Below are 25,049 nucleotides of genomic sequence, written 5' to 3'. Positions count from 1 at the left end.
CATCTGTAAATGCTTCAATAGTTTCTTTCTAATTTTTGTACATCTAGCTTTAATCGATCTTTGTTTGAAATACGGGTATATTGCTGTTAGCATTTTCACTAAAGCTTCAAATTCGCTAGTGTAGTTTTTTATGATGCTGACTGGGTCCTGTGCACCATAAACATTTTCAAATAGATCGGATATTTGATCAAAATCAAGAACAAATGAAGGGTTTTGCTCTGAGATGAATGCCTTGGTCGGTTCCATGAGTACGTGAGTTGGAGTCTTTCCCTTACTTTTCTTTGGTTTTTTAGCTGGAGCAACATTAGGTTTAACAAATGGTTCAAGACTTTGGTTTTCTGAATTAGCATCTTGCGCTAGAGGAGGTGTAACAATGTCATCCAAACTGCGTTTTGAGCTATTTTGTGTGGACTGGGTTGTATCTATATTGATAATTGGTTGTGAGGTTGGAGTTTTTGAGGGGTTGGTTGAAAGTATTTCGGAAGGTATGGGTTGCGAAGATGATTGGGAGTGGGGGTTTTGGTTATAATTTTCAGAAACTGATTCTTGGATTGTTTTGCAATTTGCTGCAGTGTGGCCTGGCCTTTTACATGAAAAACAGATCAAGGAATCTTGTGCAAAATAAATTCTATAGTTGGTGTTATCATAATTCATTAATATGGATTCAGGTATTGGGGCAAGCGGTGGTGTGATAAAGATTTGTCGTCTAAAACTATAAATGTGGTTGAATTCCGGCAAACCGGCGCTTATCTTGAGAAATGACATGGGAGACATGGGTTGAAGGCCCAATTTTTCAATTTCTTGAATTAATACAGCATGCGGTATGGAGGGACAAGCGTTTGACAGAATTAGCCTTTGTGATGGAGTGATTAGTTTGCGTGCTTGGACATTTTGGTTATTAATTTCTATGGATCCTCCATAGTTATTCATGAAATTTTCAACGACATTTTTGTTTGCAAGGTACATACACACTCTGTTGTTAGAAAGCCTTGAGGAAAATAGGATATTTTTGGGCTCGATCAACTTTCCTAGTGAAATCAGATAATCTTGAAGTTTAAGGTTTTCAATGGATGGGAATACAATGGCTTGTTCTTTTGTTGGAAATTGTTGTTCAATCAAAGCAGTAGAATAAGTTTTAGTAGTGTTTTCCATTTGGGCGCTCCTGTAGTCAGAAGTCCCGGCAGTCGGATTTGACATATTTTATTTATTATTCAAAACTAAGTAAATCCTGAAATACGGACCTGTCTTACAACAGGTGATTTTATCATGTCGTTATAGATAACGAATAAACGTGTTTAGGGTTTTTTGTATCAAACCGACTTCTGATAAATAATAAATTCCAGTGAAATAACTTGGCTTTATATAATTTTAAAGAGTACTTACGTACAATAATTGAACGCACTATAATACACTTATATATGCGAAAATAAAAATTTTTTACTCATTAGCTACTATCTAAATAACTATTTTGTTTGGAGCTGACAAATACGCACCAACTAGTATACCTGCCAGGACCGAACTCCCTAAATACAGTAGTGTTAAACGCGATAAATACAGGTAGGCTTTTTCAAAACCTTTACCATCCTTTCGCCGCTACCGTTTCGTCATATACCAGCTACAAGGATAACTCTCCATCGCAGGGGACCAGCTACAAGGATAACTCTCCATCGCAATACTACAGTATCTTTCTCTCGAATATCCTGAGCTGGGCTTCATCTTTTTTTTGGCATTACCCAGGTTTTATAACTATAGATTACTACGGGTCTAATCAATGTTCTGTAGATAGCCCTTTTGGTTCTTTTGTCTAATAATTTCCATGTCATCAATGTTTCATTAGCATAGTATTTACGATTCCCACTGGAAATACGTGCATTTATTTAGCTACTCACGGAATTCTTCTGATTGATATCTGTGCCAAGATATATGTGAAGGCATTCACACGTTCTATTGCCATATTATTTTCATTGTCAAGTGTTCTGTTGACGGTTATGTAGGTACTTCGTCTTTGTTTTGTTTATTTTAAGACTTCTTTTTCGCGCTTCAGGATCAATTTCCTCGAACGCTCCCATTAGTCGTTGCTTGCTCATACTAATGATAGGCTACATCGTCTGCATATGCAGTAAGTTGTAATGTTTTGGTATTTATATGGCCAGTTACATTTTTGAAGTTATACTTATTTAGGCACGAGGGTGAATTTTTACATTCCCTGGCGCATGCGCACACCGACAGTATGGTATTAGTCGCTACATCTTTATGTAGCGCAAATAAGGTGTGTGCGTGAAATGAATATATTATTAGTGTTTTTAGTAAATATATTTATTATAATTTTTGTATCTTTGGATTTGTCTACCTCGGGAATAAGATATTTTTTAATAATAGTAAGTACCTATATTTAAAGTATTTTTGTATACTTCACTTTGTCTATTAAATTTGTCAGTATGTATGAGAAATCTTGTAACCTGTCAAAGCAAAGGGAGTATAGCTCAGTGGTAGAGCGTGTGACCGGATATCGAGATGTCCCCGGTTCGAATCTGTGTGTTTTCTAATTTTTTTTTGTTTTTCTTATTGTTTAATAACAATTTTTGGAAAGTAGTAAGTAAAAATTAGTTTAATCTTTAAATAAAATACAAATAACCTGTTGAAAGTATATTTATTTCGTTGAAATCATATAATAGGAGTATAACGTCTTACGTGCGTACAAAGTGCACACACATTCTTTTTTTTTTCTGATGACTGCTTCAAGAACTAGGTTGAACAGCATGGTTGATAGTGTGTCTCCCTGGGTCAACCCCACATTTATGCCAAATAGGGGAGTCAGTTCTCCATCTACTCTAACTGAGGCTTTTGAACCCAGCAACGTCATTTTTTGAAACTGATGTATTTTTTAAATATACCTAGTTTGGGAAAGTCTTTCAGCCTTTCATCTGTATAAACACGGATGTGCTTTTTTCATATCTAAGAACGCCAGGTATAGTGTATCGTTTTTTAACAGTGTTTTTGCAGTGATTCGCTGTAGTGTGAATATATGGTCTTGTATGCTGTGTGATGGTCTACCTCCACTTTGTATATCTGCCAGTCGAGTAGGGTTAAACTTAAAGATGTTTTAAAAACCACTTAAGTCCAACATCTCAAAAGAACAGATGAGAAAGTAAACCAATGAGAAAATAATTACCAAAAAATTACCTATAACTTTACTAAATAACTATTTTATATTTTTGCCACACCCCGTATATTCTGTTGTAACATTATTGTACATACCTAGGTACGTTGATCAACATTATCTTTTTATACATTGTATAATTTTTTATTGCCAAATAAAAACTATGTCAGTTTTTTGATAATTGCCGTAGAAAATTTAATAATAATATATTTAAAACACTACCGCATAAAACAACATTTTAACAAAACTATATAGTTCCAACCATTTGTGAAATTGTTCTTTTTCAAAACCTTTACCATCCTTTTGCCGCTACCATTTCGTCATCTACGAATGGTAGGGGACCAGCTACAAGGATAACTCTCCATCACACTACTTACCAGTCGGTTACAGCGACCGGTGAAAAACACCTGAGGAATACTTAACCGCTTTGCGCAACTTTTACTTACCTCTTTTAAGTAGTATACCGAGTGATTTCGAAAAGTTCTTGCGTCATGGAGAAGGAACCGCAACCAGAATCCATGGCGACGGTTACCATCAAGCCGGAGTACACCCCTTCGGAGTATTCGGCCTCCGAACCACCACCGGTGAGTACTTTTTATTTATGTTGGAATGAATTCAAACAGTGTTAATTTTTGTAAATGAGAAACAACTTGCTTGAAAAAATTGAAATTATATAAGATACATTTTGACGTACCTTTTCTCCTTAAAAGTAGAAATATCATTTTTGTTACCGTATTAGCTCGGAAAAATAAGATTTATCTCAAGTACATTCTTTCACGGTTTTTGCTGTAAATTTTAAAGAACCGCTTGGATTGACATGAAATTTGGCGTAGGTATAGCTAACATGACAAAGAAAAAAAGTGATATGGTGCCGATGTGTGCTTTTGACCTGGGGTGAATTTCACCCCCTCTTGGGGGTGAAAAATATATGTCCGAAATAAGTCCGGAAATCGATAAACTGACCGGAAATATATGTCCAAGATAAGTACCGAAATAGATAAACTGACTAATTTTAAGCAACTTTTGTTCTATAGAGTTTTTTCACCAAATCAATACTTTTCGAGTTGTTTGCAAGTGAATATGTTAATTTTTCAACAAAATAATCACGTTTTTGGACTGTTTTTCGCAAATACCTCAAAACGTAAGCATTTTGTCGAAATAAATATTCTTAGCAAAACTGTAGCCTATAAAAAAGTGAAAAAAATGGTGTATATATTATGTATCTATACCTAACAAAAGCAGAGTTATAGATAATGAAAAATAGGTTCATATTAGAAAAATTCCAAATAGAATAATTCAATGTGAAACATCCAAATAATGAAGCATTATTGGGGAAAACACATTACAACTTTCTTAAAGTGTTTAAAAAAGCTTTATTTATGTTTTTATAAAAAAATTTCTAGCATCAAATGTAAGCAAGTTACGCCCAAAATAAAGTTGGTCCCTTTTGTTTTGGCAAAAAAAAATCAGGAAGATCACCCCCCAATTAGTAATTTAAATGAAATTAATCGTTACCGCTTCACAAGTTACTTTAATTATGTTGTTTTTATATATGATCTGAAAGTTTCATCGATTAAAAGTGCTTAGTTTTGAAAAAATGTGGTTTTAAAGTAAAATTTTTAAAACTTTTAATTTTGAAAATTTTTTTTTTCAAAATAACTTAAAAGTTGTTAGAGATACCAAAAATCTTAAACAATAAAAACAGTCTGCTTTACTTTTCTGAATATTTTCTATTTTTTTGGTTTTCTGTAAGACAAAAATTGGTTAAGATTCGGTGTTTCTAAATTTGCATACACTCGTGATAAATGACTCGTTCAAGCCCTTTTAACTACAGCTCTTTCAAAAATAAGGACTTTGAACCGATGAAACTTACACATCATATGATCAATACATACGCTAGTAAAAAACTTGTGAAGTGGTAAAAATTAAGTTCATTTGAAATGCTTAAATTAGGGGGTGATTTTCCCGATTTCTTACCAAAAAAGGACCAACTTTATTTTGAGCGTAACTTGTTTACTTTTTAGGCTAAAAGTTTTTTTTTTAAAAACAAAAATAGACAACAAAAAACATTTTTTAAACACTTTAAAAAGGTAAAATGAGTTTTCCCCAAAAAAAGTGCATCGTTTTTTGGTTATGGCACGTTAAAATATACGATTTGGAATTTGACGAATATGAACCTATTTTTCATTAGCTATAACTCTGCTTCTACTAGGTATAGTGACCTAATATAATAATATACACCATGTTTTTCACTTTTTTACGTGCTATATTTTTGATAAGAATTTTTTTTTCGACCAAATACTTTTTGAGTTATTTGCGAAAAACCGTCTGAAAACGTGGTTATTTGGTAGAAAAATTAACATATTCACTCGCAAATAACTCGAAAAGTATTAACTTGATAAAAAAACTTTATAGAACAAAAGTTGCTTAGAATTAGTCATTTTATCCATTTCCGGACTTATTTCGAACATATATTTTTCACCCCCACATCGGGGTGAAACTAACCCCTAGGGCAAAAGCACACATCGGCACAATATCACTTTTTTCTTTGACTTGTTAGCTATGTCTATGCCAAATTTCATGTCAATCCAAGCGGTTCTTTAAAATTTAGAGGTTTTGCAATATTTTACCTTTAAAGAACGTACTACTCAGGATTGTAACAAATCCAGGTATTTTATGTTTTTAGTTATTATCGGTATATTAAAAGAAAACCTGTACGTTTTCTGCAGAGATTTCGACATTTTTTTAAATTATTAACACGTTAGTGTAAAAGTCATTTTTCTATTGGTAGGGGAGCAAAGTATGCTAAATGTGCAGTCACTCGAGCGCTTTGGGGACCTATTGGGTTGTGAAGAGTAGGTCCTAAAACCAAAAAAAGTTAAGTAAAGTTTTCCATTTTAGTGGGCGCTTGCCATTTTTTAATTTAATTTTCCACTTCCAACAATCGTTTTTTCCGATTATAACGCCATCTATCCATAATTCGAAAAAATGTTTCGAATAAAAGTTACTTATTTTTACGTAAGGAATCCAAACCTGCAATAAAAAATGAGGGTTCTTATTTAAGATTTTCAAGTAACCCCCCACCCCACCCCCGTGGGGGGTCGTGTTTGATGCCATTCGATAGATTTTTCAAAAATATTGAATAAGTGTATTTCACAGTTTTTCGATCTGATGTTCATTTCGCGAAATATCGTGGGATTCGTATTTAAAATATTAAATTTACCCCCCACCCCTCTCCGTGGGAAGACGTGTTTAGTATCATTCGATAGATTTTTAAAAAATATTGAGCACATATCTTTTAGTTTTTCGATCTGTCAATCATTTCGCGAAATATTCGCTTTTTTCTTGTGAAACTTTGGGACTCGCCCATTTCCTTACGCCCGGCTCAAATCGTCAGATTTTTGAAATATACACTCTTTTGCATGTACTTAACTTACCTTATCTTAATCTGACAATTTCGAGTTTTTTTAAGGATAGATTTTTTTTTTCGGGCCCCCTTTAACGAACTCCCCTGTGTTAAGAGCCAATATATGGTAGAGGTGCATCTACAGGGTACCAGGTTTCTCCCCATATGATAATCTGACGCCCTCGAGTAACTGCAAAAATCCCCGCTTGGGCTCCCCTACCATATTTTTACTTACAATTAAAAAGCTTAAAATTTGAGGTAAAATGACAAAACTTTATATTCCAAAATATAAAAAAATCTTTAAAATTACGATTTCTAAAATTTGTAAAATTAAATTGTTGCTTTGAAAACTACAAAATAAGACAAAAACGTTAATTGTTTATATCTGTTGTAAAAATCAACCTAGATATTTGTTATTGTGGAAAAATATGTGTATTGTAGTACTTAACAAACTTTCAAAATTTCAGATCGATCCATCTAATTAGTCTAAAAGTTGTTCTATTTGTTTATCCTAGAGACCTTTTATAACATTAGAAAATATTGAAAACGCGGCAATTCTATGTACCTACACCAATTTAAAATATAACAGTTAAATTATCAATATGTATAAAAAAAAATGAAAACATTTTCTTTATAACGCTAAATAGCCCGACCAAAGAACAATCTGACCCCAAAAAAAATAAAGGAAGGATGAAAATTTGGGAATAGGTAGTTGAAATTGTCTATTAATATGTATATAAGAAAAAGTTTACAATTCTACATCCCCTCCATTTTTCAAAAATGGAGGGGAATACTTCCCTCTCGAAGGTGAAAAATATACATTCAAAATAAGTCCGGAATTGGATAAAATTACTAATTCTAAGCAACTTTTGTTCTATAGAGTTATTTCCCTAAGTCAATACTTTTCGAGTTATTTGCAAGTGAATATGTTCATTTTTAATAGAAAAAAACATGTTTTTAAATGGTTTTTCGGAGATAACTCAAAAAGTAAGTATTTCAGCGAAAAAAATATTCTTAGTAAAAATATAGCTTATAAAAAACTGAAAAAAATGGTGTATGCTTGAAGTCTGTAGACCCAGTAGAAGCAGAGTTGTAGCTAATGAAAAGTAGGTTCTTCTTCATTAAATTCCAAATAGAATATTTCAATGTGAAATAACCCAAAAAGGGAGCACTTTTCGGAGAAAATTCATTTCAAATTTTTAAAGTGTTTAAAAAAAGGTTTATTTTTGTTTTAAAAAAAACTTGTAACGTTAAAAGTAAGTGAGTTACGCTCAAAATATTGTTGGTCCCATTTATTTTTTGGTAAAAAAATCGCGAAAATCACCCACTAATTAGTATCGCAAATAAATTTTATCATTACCACTTCACAAGTTACTTTGCTTATGTATTATTTATATGATCTGTAAGTTTCATCGGTTCAAAGTGCTTATTTTTGAAAAAGCTGTAGTTAAAATGGCTTGAACGAGTAACTAATCACGAGTTTAGGCAAATTTTGAACAGCCAAAAAGAAAAAATATTCAGAGAAGCAAAACGTACATTTTATTACTCTTTAAGATTTTTGGTATTACTAAAAATTTTTAAGTTAATTCCATGAACAACTCCATTTTTTTTTCAAAATAAAAAAATGTTTTATTTTAAACCCAATTTTTTTTTCAAAAATGAGAACTTTGAACCAATGAGACTTATAGATAATATAAATAATACATAAGTAAAGTAACTTGTGAAGCGGTAACGATTAATTTTATTTTGGAAGCTAATTAGGGGGTGATTTTCGCGATTTTTGTACCAAAAAATAAAAGGGGCCAACAATATTTTGAGCGTAACTCACTTATTTTTAATGTTAGAAGTTTAAAAAAAAAAACAAAAATAAACCTTTTTTTAAACACTTTTAAAAAGTTATATGCCTGGTTGCACCAACAGATCTTAAGCTTTAGTTTAGCTAAGCTCTACTTATAGATAGGGCCTACTTGAGTATCACTTTCGTTGCACCATAATTTTAGATTCTTACCTTATTATCAATTATATCTATTATTATATTATGGTATTCTTATTGTAATATATTATAATTATTATATTATATTAATTCTTAAGATATTCTCGACTTAAGCCTAAGATCTGTTGGTGCAACCGGGCAATAATGAATTTTCTCCGAAAAGTGCTCTGTTTTTTGGTTATTTCACATTGAAATATTCGATTTGGAATTTGACGAAGAAGAACCTACTTTTCATTAGCTACAACTCTGCTTCTACTGGGTCTGCAGACCTTACGCATACACCATTTTTTCAATTTTTTATAAGCTATATTTTTATTAAGAATATCTTTTCGCTAGAATACTTAATTTTTGGGTTATCTGCGAAAAACCGTCCAAAAACATGTTTTTTAAACACTTTTATTTAGTTCAATAGTTTGCGTCAAATTTTTAGACGGTAATTTGATTGCCTTTTCTTTAATGCAAATGAATGAAAATTTGCAAACATATGCATTCGCGGGAACAATACACGAATAGTAAATAATTCATGTTTATTAATTGTTTAAATAAAAAAAAAACGATTTTAATGGAAAACGCTTAAATTCTCTTGTTTTTTTACAATGTAAAAATTTGAAACTTTTACGGATTGTATAGCTAATGATATGAACAATACATAATTTCACTTTTTACGTTAATTGTTTACGATATGCTTCATTAATAAACAATAAAGTTTCAAATTTTTTGCCGATTTCGACTGCTTTTCATGTTGATACATCATATGTTTTATACATATTTTAATAAACATGACGATATATTTTAATGTTTGAAAAGGGTAAGACTAAAAAGTAAAAAATGAAAAAATATAAAAAAAAATTTTAGAAACGCTTTTCTTTAGTTACGAGTGACCAAAATTAAAAATATTATAAAAAAATCAACCAAAAAGCAAAAAATAAAAAAAAAATTGAAAAAATCTAACATATTCGTTAAAGAAAAGCATGGGGCGAAAACTGTTTATTCGATGAACACGCGCCACGCCTTTCTTTGACGGATGTGTTAGATTTTTCCAATTTCTTTTTATTTTTTGCTTTTTGGTTGATTTTTTTATAGTATTTTTAATTTTAGTCACTCGTAACTAAAGAAAGGCGTTTCTAAATTTTTTTTTTTCATATTTTTTTATTTTTTGTTAAAAATAAACATATTCACTCGCAAATAACTCGAAAAGTATTGACTTAGTGAAAAAACTCTATAGAACAAAAGTTGCTTAGAATTAGTTATTTTATCCAATTCTGGGCATACTTTGAACGTATATTTTTTCACTCGCGAGAAAATATTTTTCACCCCGTATTTCCCAATTTTTGTAAAAATGGAGGGGATGTAGAATTGTGAACTTTTTCTTATATAATAATAAACAATTTCAACTACCCTATTCCCAAATTTTCATCTTTCCTTTATTTTTTTGGAGGTTTTCGTAAAATTTTGTGTTCCCTGATCGGACTAAAACCCTTCTGCAAAAACGATTACTTTTGATTTAAAAACATTTAAAAATATTTAAATTTGGTAGATATTTACATAAAATCTTTTTTCACATTCGAAAAGTTGATCAATTCAAAATACATAAATTTGAAAGAAATAGGCAGTTATGCTAGGACGATTAGATAAAAAAATAGAAAGAAAAGGTCTCTGGGATAAACAAATAGAATAACTTTTAAAGTAATTGATGGACCAGACTGAAATTTTGAGGATTTGTTAAGGACCACAATACCCAATTTTAAACGCAATAACAAATACCTAAGTTGATTTTTTACAATAGTTATAAACAATTAAAGATTTTGCCCTGTTTTGCAGCTTTCGAAGCAAACAAATAATTTTACAACTTTTAGCCATTGACGTTTTAATTTTTTTTATGTTTTAAAAGACAAAGTTTTGTAATTTTACCTCAAATATTAATTTTTTTAATAGTGAGTAAAAAATGCATAAAATGGCATTTTTTACACTAAACTACTAAAAAGTCTCCAAAATCTATACAAGAAAACGTATAGATTTTCTTTATATAGGCATATAATAACTAGGAAGGAACTAACAATAATAACGAGGAAGATCCCCAAGAAAATGGATCGATCTAATTACACGATTTTGCAAAAGACCTATACATGAGTTTAATGAAATGACCAGAAACAAAAATCTTTGGAAACGGACAATACGTGACACCACGATGATCACCACTCTCTCTGGGGGTCAGGATTGAAGATAGAGAGAGAGAGATAATAACTAAAAAAGAGATACATGGATTTGTTACAGTCCCGAACAAAGTCTTTTTTTGCTTATTTCCCTGTAGGTACTATATAGATTACATATACGAGCAGCATTTTTGTATAATCCCATTTCATCTATAAAATATGCTTTTTTTATCTTCTTTGATATTCGAAGTCTTCGAAAACAATTCTTCATCTGAACTTTCATCAAAAATTGATGTATTTATTGTACTAATTCCGAAAGTAAATGTTTTATTTGTTGGATATTTATACAACATAAATAAAAAAAAATTATTTTTGTTTAATAATGTATCCTTACAATAAAGTAGCATTTGAAAGGACTTTTCAAGCACAATATAAGGTATTGGCAGCATTATACACCTAAAATCGACCGTTTCTCTTTTATTTCAAGTTGAATACACTGATTTGAGAATGCACCAAAAAAAAAACAAACTCTTTTTACCTACCACATCTCTTTTTGTGTTATAACTAGAAGATTAAAGAAGGAACAAATCTCTTTGATTTTTTATGAGCTACAAAAATGTTTTATATAATTTTTTAGGTAGATGCATTGTTTTTAAGCTATTCGCAAAAAACCGTTTGAAAAGGTGTTGTTATATTTCAATGAAAATGGCCAATTTTCAACCACGAATAACTCAAAAAGTATTGAGTTTTCGAAAAAAAAATGATAAAACAGTTTTTGCTTAGAATTAGGTTCTCTAGCAACTTCCGTAGTTATTTAACCAAAAAATTTTCCACCCCCGAGAAGGGGTGGGAACCGCCCCAAGACAAAAGCACACATCGGCATAGGGTAGACTTTGAATAAGGATATATTTTCAGGCTATTTCTAAAATTTCATTAAAATCCATGCAGTAGGATAGAATTCGGAGTTAATAACCTGTTCTTGCTCTCATTGACTGCCCTATTAAAAATACCTTATGTCGTTGTTAACAATTTAATGCGAAAACTGCGATTTTTTCAAAGTTTGTAGTAAAGCTGATCTTTTGAAACTTGATTCTTTAGTACGAATCTAATGACTTCAAATTAAATGCAACTTGAAACATTTCTTATATCTACATGTTAAAGACTTTAAAATTGGCATTACATATTAAAATTTTTGGGGTACAAAAAGAACAATTTTATCTAATGATCATTTATTTGATTAAATAAACTTAACTTTCCCATGATTATGATCTTCTTCTGATTATATTATCCTCATGATTATTTCTAAGCAACATACAGTAGGAAGGCCCATCGAGGGAAAACAAATAGAAAGAGTGAATAACTACAAATATCTAACAACCTGGGCAAATAAAAACAATGACCAAGTTAAAGAAATCAGGACACGCGTTTATAAAAATCAAAAAATGTTTGCTAATCGTGACCTTCCTCTGGAGTTAAGGATAAGAGCCTTAAGATGCTACGTATTCTCGAGTTTGTTTTACGGAATGGAAAGTTGGACACTAAAAGTGGATAACATAAAGAAGCTGGAAGCATTTGAGATGTGGGGCTGCAGAAGGATTTTGAAAATATCATGGATCCAACGAGTTACAAGTGCAGAAGACTTAAGAAGGCTACAAAACGATTGCGAGGTCATAAAGAACATAAAAACAGGAAAGCTATAATATTTAGGCCACATTACCAGAGGTGCGAAATATGAGTTTTTAAGAGTGCACAGAGTACAATAATGCAAGTTAAACTTAAGACCATCGTTACATAATTCGCAAATATTTTACGGCTATCCCTACTTTTTCTGTCTTTACACGGCAAATTACGTGTAGTAAAATTCACACTGGTATGGATATGTAAACATTACTAGAATGTCATTCTACTTGAAAATATTATCATCATTAACTTAAGGAGATGGCTTCTGAATGTTCTTGGATAATTGTTATTTGTATAATTGCAAATTATTAATTTGCAACTAATTTGCACTTACTATGTATTCAGTGATTGTAATAATTTATATGTACAACAAAAACTAGTACTCAATCCAGAAAAGAGGAAAAGTGTTAAAGTGATTTTTTAATAATATATTGTTACTATGGAACGCTTACAATTTTGAACATTTTTAACAACAAAATACTGGGATCACAGAATATATTATCCTGATGTATTTTCTGCTTGGATCTTCCACAAATAATACACAATAAATAAATTTTTATTAAGTTCACGTCTTAAATCAATTATTTATCAAATACACTATCAATATTATTTAATCAACAACTCAAAATATTCCCGATGCCATGTCGAATATTTAAAATTGTCACTGATTGTCACTGTCTGACTGACAATATGCTGACAATATTCTATTCGACTGAGTGTGTTGTAAGACAAAGATTTGGAAAATATTACCACGGACATTGTGTTCATTTTTTTTTCGAATCCTGAAAAAACCAATAAATATTTTCGAAAAATTTAAATGCAGAATGAAAGACTAAATTATTACCGAGGGCCGAAAGTCCCTTAGAATAAAAAAAAGTTTATTTTGAATGAGATATTTGAAGTTAAAAATCACACTAAATTTTTTCTTAGTTTTTCACCCCTGTAACTTATTAAAATAAACATTATAGAAGTTCTCAGGGACTTTCGGCTCTCGCTAATAACGTAATCTTTCATTCTGCGTTTAAATTTTTCAAAAATACTTATTAGTTTTCTCAGGATTCGAAAAAATGAATCCCCATTTGAATAGCATTGCAGCCGAAAATACGTACCCATCCCCTTAAGGGTAAAAGATCCATAGATAGATCTTTTCAGAGCATCCGACAATAGGGTATGGATAGCTGTGATGATAGCCAACCTCCCATAGGAGAAGGAACTACAAGAAGAAGAACTATCCCATTGATTTAGAGTTTCCAGCGGTCAAGTAATGATATCCAATCATTTTCCGTAGATATTAAGTTCTATTATTCTAAATTATTTTCCTAAATGGTGTTGAAAATATATAATTTGTTGTTTATGGAAATGTTTTGTTGACATAAAAAGTATTTATTTTTACATGCTAATTGTCGATATTATCAGAGCTACGTTCGTCATTAACTAAAATCGAGGAATAATTTTTAAAAGATAAGTAGCTAGTTATTATAATAATATTATCATAGTTTGTTAAATAGTTGACAAATTGGACAAAATCTTTTTTTTCAGTTTTTACAGGTGACTTATAGAGTATAATTTATATAATAGTCCACTGAAATATTCTCAACTGCTCAAAATTGGCAGAGAAGACGAAAACCTTTTGCACATGTTTTCGCCCCTCAGGAATCCGAGTCTGAAATTAGTTTGCGAGAAAATGGCGAGAAATCCGGAAAAATCGGAAAATAGAGATTTTCCGCAATTTTCTCGAAAACTACAATAGCTAGCGAAAAAATAATTAAACCATCGTGTTTATTGGACGATTTTACATAAAATAGTATATTGTGCAACACGTGCAGAAAGGTACTAATTTCTCACGAGTTTGAAAAGTTGCGGTACGAGCGCAAGCGAGTGCCGCAATTCAAACGAGTGAGAAATTACCTTTCTGCACGTGTTTCACACTATACTTTTTCTACAAGCACAGTTTTTCCTAAAAATAAAAATCACAATTTCCAAACGACGATTAATTATAATAGGTACCTATGTGATAAATTTTAAACTGTATTTAATTAATACCTACTAATCAATTTAAATTCCTTATACCTAAATAAATTGCACAGAAATCAGTTAAAAAATTAATGCACTGCCTTAATTTGTTTAAATTTAAACAATTATTACACATTATTAACATTATATTTATGCAGTCACGGATTTACACAAAACCTACTTCATTCGACGTCTCTTGCACAGGTTGCTAAATCCTTATTGGTTATTTGATAATTATAAAATGTTTAATAAGAATAAAATTGTAAAATAAAACAGTTGTAACATCCATAATTTAGTTTCTATGCTATAGTTAAATATAATAATTGTCTTATAGGTTATATATTTGTCTAAAGTTTAACCACGGATGTAAACAGAATATAACGTTACTCAGAATGCGGTAGTCCACGGATGTAAACAGAATATAACGTTACTCAGAATGAGGTAGTCAACTGTGCAGAAAAGAACTTTGCGGCACAGAAACGTCACTTTGCGGCACAGAAACGTCACTTTTCTGCACACTAATGTCAAATATCTTATACTGTGAGAAAATATCAAGTTTTCTAACATAAAACCGTGCAGAAAAGTGCACTTTAAATAGTGGTTGTAGAAAAATAGTTTCAATATAATTACATAGATAGATAACTAGTATTCGCTCCGAGCGTTAACAAAGTGTCAAAGCAAAATCGACCGACCTGCTCATGGTGGCGGTTTTTTGAAATTTTATCAGGACGCTTTTGTGTATGTTTACATGAGACATTTAAAAAAAATGTCGTGTCACGCTAGTGATATTATGTATTAATATAAACAGAAAATAAAAACGCACTTAATCTGATATAAATTCTTCACTTTCCAATATTGATTATCAGTTTGATTTTGTATACATAACCTCACTATCGCAGTTTATGTTAATAAATCTTTATTAACGAAAAAGAAAATATTTTTGTTGCACTATAAATTACAGTATAAATTAATAACTAATGAATTCTAACAATTGCATTCGGTTATAATCACTACAGAATAAAATATTCAAGTTTAACAAAATAATCCCATAAGACTCAATGTTAAAACGTCCTGACAAAATCTGACAGCGTGTCACGTGACTGTAAGTAGAGGGGAGACGCACGGAGCCAATAGTAATAATTATATAGAGTGTCCCAAAAGTAGCGGAACGGTCGAATATCTCGCGAAATATACATCGGATCACAAACTGAAAAATATGTTTTCAATACTTTTCAAAAATCTATGGAATGACACCAAACACGACACCCCCTCCACACCGCGGAGGTGGGGTGGGTGGTAACTTTAAAATCTTAAATAGGAACCCACATTTTTTATTGCAGATGTCGGATTGCTTACCCAAAAATAAATAACTTTTATTCGAGACATTTTTTGGAATTGTGGATAGATGGCGCTATAATCGGAAAAACTATTTATTCTGATACCCTAGATAAATTATAGAAACGGTCTAATATCTCGAGAACTACACTTCCAAGTGAAAAACCAAAAATCACGTGTTTCATTTTTTTCAAAAACTTATCGAATAACACTAAACACGACCCCACTCCATCCCATAGGGGTAACCTTAAAATCCTAAATGGGATCCCCCATTTTATATTGCAGATTTGGATCTCTCATGAATAAATTAGGAATATTTATTCGAAACCTGCAATAAAAGATGGGGGTTCCTATATAAGATTTTTAAGTTAACCCTACCCCACAACCATAGGATGGAGTGGTGGGGTTGTGTTTAGTGTTATTCGATAGATTTTTGAAAAATATTAAACAAGTGTTTTTTGGTTTTTCACTTGGAAGTGTAGTTATCGAGATATTAGACCATTTCTATAATTTATCTAGGGTATCAGGATAAATAGTTTTTCCGATTATAGCGCCATCTATCCACAATTCGAAAAAGTGTCCAGGGTGTGGAGGGGGTTGTCGTGTTTGGTGTCATTCGATAGATTTTTGAAAAATATTGAAAACGTATTTTTCAGTATTATTTCGCGAGATATTCGACCGTTCCGCTACTTTTGGGACACCCGATATTTATTACTATAGTTATCTATTTTTAATATTTAAACATCTATTTTTGTGTAAAATAGTCCAATAAACACGATGGTTTAATTATTTTTCCGCTAGCTATTGTAGTTTTCGAGAAAATTGTGGAAAATCTCCATTTTCCGATTTTCCGGATTTCTAGGCATTTTCTCGCAAAATTAATTTCAGATTCGGATTACTGAGGGCCAAAAACATGTGTGCAAAAGTTTTAGTCTTCCCTGCCAATTTTGAGTAGTTGAGAATATTTAGGTGGACTAATAAGCAAGTTTTTGGTTTTTACCTATACTATACGTTTGTTCAGTTGAAACTAATCTTTGGTCAGGTTAGCCTTGGAAACAATTGTAATTACTCAACTGGCATTCTGCAATGTTAGTTATGTTTGTAAACGTCACTCTAATCAGTTACTATCATTTGTATTTGACTGTTTTTTAAGTATTATGACTTAAAAAGTTTGTTGTTAACAATTCATCCAAATATAATAAGCGTGAGGTCATTCAATTTTTTATACTTGCAAAATTTGTATGACAAGTTTATATCATGGTATAATAAAGTCTATAGGCAAATACAAGCAGTTAATGACGGTCCACCCTGTCATAAGAGCTTTATTAAAAATAAAAAAAATGTTTTAGTATAAAATAATAAGTCTAATATATTCATTGAGAATTTAGCATATCTTCTTCTCTTTGATTTTCATTGCTTGTATTATATTTGCTTTTTATTTCAAACTATATCTTTAAAATTTTTGTCAAAGATTTTTTTAAACATTTCTGGCCTACATTAAGAGCTTTACAGCTGTTTAGCCATGCATTACTAACTATTACTGAGGCAATGGAAATAATATGTTTTGAAACATATGAATTATGGTTTTCAAAAAATTCTGAGGTTCTTTAACAAGGATTTTCTTCTCCTGGACTGCGTTTTCCAAATACTTTTCCTTGCTGGACAGCTTGTAGAAGGGCATATCTGGATTTATTTCGTATAATGTATAAACTTTCGAGATTTGATGGTGGTCAGTACCTCTCAGTCCTTCTGAATTCTTCTGAGGATCTCCTCATTTATGACTTGGCCAATTCACGTGATCTTAAGTATTATCCGATTTAGTCACATCACAAATGCTTCCAATCTTCTGCACATATCGTCGTTCAAGGTCGACGATTCAACACCATAAAAAAGGACAGTGAAGATGTAGTTTCGCAGCATTCATATTTTTTTATTCAAGATAGTTTGTAAATTTTAAAATACATGTAAACTAAAACACAAGAGGCATACGATAATTATAAGACTATAAGAAACGAAACACATTCAGTAGTAAGAAGAATAAAAAATGATCACTGGGAACGTTTTTCGAAAGAAATGGAACATGATCTTTATGGTCTCCAAAAGGAAATATGGCGCTTTATAAGAGGTCAACGAACGGAGGTAAAGGAACTAATAGAACCAAAACACATAGAAAAGGATACATGGATTGACTATCTAAAAAAGCTCTATGCAGAGGAAGAACAAATGATGCTAGAACCGGAAACACCAGAAATTACGACAAATGAAGATGATAATATAAGTGCACAGGAAGTACGAAAAACACTCGAAAAGCTGAAGAACAGAAAAGCTGCAGGTAAGGATGGAATACCAAACGAATTACTGAAATATTGTGGAGCAGCATTGACAGAACAATTAACAACATTAATTAACAAAATCACAAAACACAATAAAATACCGGAAGAATTGAGAACGAGCGAACTAATTCTACTATTCAAAAAAGGAGATAAAAAGCATCCAGAAAACTACTTACAGAGGTGTCAACTTGTTAAATACTTACTACCCTAAAACACAGCTAAAATCTTACAAGACGTAATGAATCAGAGCATAATGTTAGCAGATGAACAACAGGGTTTTCGTACTGGAAGATCGTGTACAGATGCAATATTCGTCATAAAGCAAATTACTCAGAAATCACTAGAGTATAATAGACCAGCATTTTTATGTCTGATTGACTTAAAGAAAGCATTTGACAGAGTAAGACTCAAAGATAGAATCCATCTTCTGTATAATAGAGAAGTCCCTCTAGATATCATAAAAACTATTGAGAACATCTACCAAAACAACAAAGTGGAAGTCAGAATAGATGGACAACTTACAGAACCTATAGATATAGGCAGCGGAATAAGACAGGGAGACTCATTCACTCCTTTGCTTTTCAATTTAATCATGGATGAAATCATCAAAAACGTCAACAAATTAAGAGGATATAGAATGGGAAACAAAGAAGTAAAAATACTCTGCTACGCAGACGACGCAATATTGATAGCCCAAGATGAAGATAGTCTGCAAAGATTAGTCCACAGATTTAACATAAGAGCAAAAGAATTCCATATGACAATTTCATCTCAGAAAACCAAAACAATAGTAATCAGTAAAGAACCAATCAGATGCAAAATAGAAATTGATGGTATCAGTATTGAACAAGTTATGGAAGTAAAATACCTTGGAATTACATTGTCAAGTTACGGAGATCTAGAAAAGAAGTGAGAAATCAAGTACAAAAAGCAAATAGATTGGCAGGATGCCTTAATAACACTATATAGCGAAACCGACATATTAACACTGAGATGAAGTCAAGAATTTATAAAGCCAGTGTAAGACCAATAATGACATATGCATCAGAAACAAGACCCGATAGAGCCACAACACAAAGACTTCTGGAAACGACAGAGATGAGAGTACTGAGAAGAATTGCAGGAAATACACTGAGAGATCGAAAGAGGAGCGAAGATATTAGAAGACAATGTAACGTACAGTGTATAAACGAATGGACACTAAATAGAAAAAAAGAATGGAACAACCACGTAACCAGAATGGGGGAGACACGTGTGATCAAAATAGCACGAGATAAATCACCAATCGGTAGAAAAAGTATCGGCCGACCGCGCAAAAGATGGAGTGACAACCTTCCATAGAGGTATCAATCCGCCAATGAACAAGCAGACTTGCTTATAAAGAGAAAGAAGAAGAAGAAGAAGATATATTGTAGCTCTTGAAGAAGGCCCCCATCCATTTGAAGGTGGATCTAGCTTTTCTGATACACGCTCTCGTCTCCTGTATTGACCATTCTTCATTTATTGTGGTGACGGTGTAGTTGTTGCGTGCGTCACACTTTCTACTGGAGTTTGGTTGTGGTTGACGTAGAATTATTGATCTTTTGTTATATTTTTATTGCTAATTATGATGAACAACTTTTTCTTATTTACGTTTATATTTCATATTGTTGACTGTAATAGGTGTTTTTGTTCATAAGGACTTATATGTCTTACGAATGTCTTCGAATAAATACGTATATTATCTTCTTGATTTTTAAAAAAATAATTTGTGATTATTGAAAGTTTCATCATGATTAGATATATTCCGCCAACTGTCGCATGTCATCAATATAATCCTTCTTCGGCAACTTAAGCATTAATCCTTTCGTCCACGTCTTGTAATACTAACCTCTTCATCCCATATTTATTTAAATATCAGTTCCCACAAGTTTTTTATCTGGTTAATAAATGTCTCTGGTATTAAATTATCTATCATAAATATCATTATGATTATAAAAAATCGCTGCTCAGTAATTGATTGTAAATCGTACAGAAAATAAGGAGAAATAAAAAGTGTTTCTTTATTATTTTATGACAGCTTCATGTAAAACAATATTTTAACTTAAATTTGCATTTTCTGCACTGTTACTCTCTACTATGACTCATTGACTTCATTATAATAGTATTTTAGAAAGCAATGCAGTACATGTCTCACAAAACATCTGTTGTAATCAATATTTTTAATATTTAAATATTTATTTTCTTATTAAATGATGCAAGTAAACTGAAGCCATAAATATAAGAAATAATTATAAATAAAGAAATTCTGACAAGAAACGTAAATAACGGTTGAACGAATATTGAAATATTTTAATTTTTATAAGTTAGTAATTGCTTAGGAACAATAAAACACTAAAAACTTTTGTTTTAAATTCTTCCACAAAATTTACATCGGTCAAACTGGCAGAACATTTGACAAACGCGTAGCAGTACACAAAAGGGCATTCAATAATAGAAAAACAGATTCTTCGTACTCTTTTTACTGTCTCTCCATCTATCCCTATCAGTTGGGGTGTAGCGATGGATCGCCTCCACGTGGTGCACCCTGGGTGACGCCAAATGATCCATCCTCCCAATCCTAAGGTGTAACACCATCGTGCCGACGGGATGCATGGTACAGGGAGTAAAGTGTATCTAAAGCGATGCCCTAGAGAGATGGCGAACTCTGGGGGATTATAGCCTTAGCACGGTAAGGGCGCACTGCCGTGCCTGACAGCAATTCGTCCCAACTCGTGGGAACAAATATGGAGAACGAGATTGAAAAAACAAACACAAAAACGGGAACGGACACAGAGGCGACTTCAGTCGTGGATTCTGTATCTGTCCCAAATACTGAGCCAGAAGTTGTTCCAAGCGGAACAGACTCTGCACAAAGTAGCAAAAAACGCCTTTCTGGAGCTCAAAAAAGAAAGATGACGAAAAAGGCAAAAATGGCTGCTGGAACATGGACCACAGCAAATCCCCATAAAAACAAAACGGGAGTACTGGTAAAACCCGAGGGTAAAAAGAGACCGCGGGAGAATACCATTACCCCCCCGCAACAAAGGGTTGCTAAGAGACCAAGGAGCTCTCATGAGCAGACTAGGTCATACAGCAATGTCACAAAAGTATTCAGGATAGCGGTGGCACACAGGCACCATCCGGATACTCAACTAGATCAGGCTCACGCAGACCTGATCATCAACAAACTAAAGCTAGCATTGGATGAGGCTCCTGTTGGAAGTCAAAATCAACTGCTACAGTTCCATAAAACATCGTTTAGCGCAGGTACTCTGTGGGTAAACTGTGCTAACGAACATACCAAAAAATGGACTACTGAGGTGGTAAGGACTATGGAGGGCCTGTGGGAAGGAGTCGACTTAAATGTGGTCGATCCCAGCCACATGCCAAAACGCCCTATGGTCCTCGCCCGCATCCCCGAGAAAGAGGCTGAAGAATCAACAGTCAGAACCCGTTTAGAGAGGCAAAATAAAGACCTTAAGACGGAAGACTGGTTGTTGAAAAATCGGAAGGTCGGAGAGGACATGCAAATCCTCGTATACACGATCGACGAGGTCTCCTATAAAACATTGAAGGCTGCAAATTTCAAGGCGTATTACAGACTTGAAAAGATATCCTTCAAAACCATCAGAGGCATTGATGGCTCCAATCAGAATCCTGCAAGCGAATCTCCAGCATAGTAAGTCAGCTTCGGCAGAACTTACTGTCGCCATGAGAAGGTTTGATGTAGCCTTGATACAAGAACCCTGGGTTTACAAGGGCAAAATAAGAGGTCTATCGGGTATTGGTGGAGAGCTTATATATAGCCGGTCTGCCGATGTCCCGCGAACTTGCATAATAGTCAAACGAAACATCAAAACACTGCCGTTGATAAATCACTGTTCCAGGGATTTAACCACGGTAAAGATGAAGATCATAGATGGAGGAGGGGTGAAGCAGATAGTTTTAGGATCAGCATACCTCCCATATGATGATCCCGAACAACCACCATCAAGGGAATTGGAGCAGCTAGTGAGAGATTGCAGGAAAAATGGATTGCAATTGATCATTGGCTGTGATGCGAATGCGCACCATCTGACTTGGGGCAGTACAAACACCAATGCAAGAGGTGAGTCAGTACTACAGTTTATAATGCAACATAATTTAGACATATTAAACGTAGGAAACAAACCAACCTTCGTGACTTCACGACGGAAGGAGGTGATTGATATAACAGTTGCCACGACTAACGTGGCTAGAACTGTGAAAAACTGGCATGTTTCAGATGAGGTGTCCTTTTCAGACCATCGACACATTTGTTTTGAAATGACAGGCAATGAGCTTATCAAGGAAACTTATCGTAATCCTCGTAAAACAAACTGGGAAGCATATCAAGCAGACATAGAATATAGCTTAGGCAGGATTAACGGGAAGATAAGGCATACATTGGACCTAGACATGGCTGCCGAACAATTTCAAGAGATTGTCACGTCAGCGTTCGAAGACAACTGTCCGGAGATAGTCAGGAATTCCAACAGGAAAGTTCCCTGGTGGAATCATAATCTTGCAAATCAAAGGACAGAGGTTAGACGAAAATTTAATTTCGCCAAAAGGTCAGGCGAGTGGGGCGATTATCGCAAAGCTCTGACTGACTACAATAAGGAACTGAGAAGGGCAAAAAGAGAATCGCGGAGAAGGCATTGTGAAGAGATAGAAGGGACTTCAGAAATGGCAAGGCTCCATAAAGTTCTCTCAAAGGCCCCTCAGATAAGTATTCCCTCGCTCCAAAAAGAGTCAGGTGAATACACTCAGAATGGTGAAGACACCCTGAAAGAGCTTTTCAGGGTGCACTTTCCTGAGTCTGAGACAAAACTGATACCACTAGACACATGGCAAACCGGACTGGATATCATGAATTATGGTTCTAGGGAAAACTGGCATGTGGCAAAAGAAGTTATAAACCAGGACAAAATCAAATGGGCAATAAACTCATTCGAGCCATATAAATCACCGGGTCCGGACGGGATTTATCCAATACTTCTACAGAAGGGAAACGACCTTCTTTTCAAAAAATTGTGTAAGATACTGCAGGCTAGTTTAGGGCTGGGGTACATACCAAAAGCATGGAGGCTGATAAGGGTGGCTTTTATACCCAAACCTGGCAAAATCGGACAGGAAAGGGCCAAGTCTCTGCGGCCATTAAGTCTGATGTCATTCGTACTGAAGACCTTAGAAAAACTGCTCGATAGGCATATCAGGGATGGTGTATTGGTTGAAAGTCCGATACATCGGGGACAATATGCATATCGAGCGGGAGTCTCCACAGAAACGGCACTGCACCATCTTGTACAGAGAGTGGAGTACGTTCTAGAAAACCAAGAGGTGATGTTGGGTGCATTTCTCGATATTGAGGGAGCATTTGACAACACCTCTTACGAAGCGATCACAAGGGCGATCCGTCTAAAAGGAATAGACGAAACAAGCTGTAGATGGATAGACTGCATGCTGAGAAGCCGTGTGATATATGCTACGTTGCTAGGGGATACAGTGTCAGCTCAGGTAGCCAGAGGCTGCCCACAGGGGGGAGTCTTATCTCCTCTATTGTGGAATCTGGTCATGGATGGCCTGATAGCTAGACTCGACAACGATAGGCATCACGTCCTGGGCTATGCGGATGACCTAGTCATCTTAGCCCACGGAAAATTTAATGGTACAGTCAGAGATCGAATGCAACAGGCTCTGACAGTAGTTACAGAATGGACTTCAAATGTAGGGCTTAACATCAGTCCTCTAAAGTCCAAAATCATGAAATTTACTAAAAGAAGGAATTCAGAGGAATTGGGTCCTCTAAGTCTAAATGGTATACATTTAAATCTGGTGAGTGAAGTAAAGTATCTCGGGATAATATTAGACTCAAGACTTACTTGGAATCAGCAGATAGAAAGAATAACGAAGAGAGCGGTATCTACGTTAATGGTAGCCAGACGTACTCATGGAAAAATGTGGGGTTTGAGACCAGACATGGTATATTGGACTTATAACATGGTGGTAAAACCCACAATTACATATGCATCAGTGGTATGGTGGCCAAAAGTGCAGCAAAAAGTGCCATCATCAAATTAAGCAAGGTGCAAAGACTTGCTTGTCTCGGGATCACGGGGGCTATGAGGGGCACACCTACGGCAGCTATGGAGGCACTACTGGATCTCCCTCCTTTACATATAACAATAAGAGGTGAGGCGAGAATGGGCTATTATAGACTGCGAGAAAACCTGAGCAACGTACCAGTTAAATCAGGACATAGTAAAATAACGAATGAAATTAATGATGCCGAATGGATGATGATTTCTGACCATATGACATCAAGATATATGCCTGAAGTACCTTTTCAAGTGGACATTTGCCCACGAGACGAATGGGACAGAGGAAACTCTCGACCCAGACTGCAGGGTTGCACCTGGTATACGGACGGGTCTAAAACTGCAGACGGTTCGGGCGCAGGAATATTCTATAGTGGTGGAAATTTCAACATTTCTATTCCACTGGGAGAATGTACCTCCGTATTTCAGACAGAGATTTTTGCAATCTTGCAGTGTGCAAGAGAAAACAACCTGAGGGCATTCGAACTGCAGCGGGTTAACATATGCACAGATAGCCAAGCAGCCATTGGGGCTCTTATAAGCCCTAAGGTGAACTCTAGGCTGGTGTGGGAATGTCGACAAGAACTTGATAGACTGGCACAACATAACAGTGTTATACTGGTATGGGTTCCAGGTCATCGGGGCATATACGGCAATGAAAGAGCTGATGCACTTGCCAAGAGAGCATCAGCTACAAAATACCTGGGTCCAGAGCCGGCCGTGGGAGTGCCAAAAAGCACCGTCCGCGAACGAAAAAAAGCCTGGATCCGAAGCCAACACAACTCACACTGGGAGAGTGTACCCGGTCAAACACATGGCAAGATGTATATCGGACG

At 34.0% G+C, this 25,049-nt stretch overlaps 1 protein-coding gene across 1 annotated transcript in view; it reads left to right on the top strand.

Moving 5' to 3' along the window:
• The first annotated feature begins 3,438 nt into the window (after positions 1 to 3,438).
• The window catches only part of LOC114329313 (transcription factor SPT20 homolog), a 176,753-nt gene continuing 155,142 nt past the window's right edge, over positions 3,439 to 25,049 (top strand). Inside the window, exon 1 of the mRNA XM_028278355.2 lies at positions 3,439 to 3,744. Within this exon, the coding sequence (XP_028134156.2) occupies positions 3,652 to 3,744 (93 nt within the window). The 5' untranslated portion in view covers positions 3,439 to 3,651. The remainder of the gene's footprint in view (positions 3,745 to 25,049) is intronic.

The sequence above is a fragment of the Diabrotica virgifera genome, chromosome 7, assembly GCF_917563875.1.
Source record: "Diabrotica virgifera virgifera chromosome 7, PGI_DIABVI_V3a".
Classification (NCBI taxonomy): domain Eukaryota; kingdom Metazoa; phylum Arthropoda; class Insecta; order Coleoptera; family Chrysomelidae; genus Diabrotica; species Diabrotica virgifera.
Note: the sequence above shows the minus strand (reverse complement) of the source record. Positions and strands in the feature narration are given on the sequence as shown.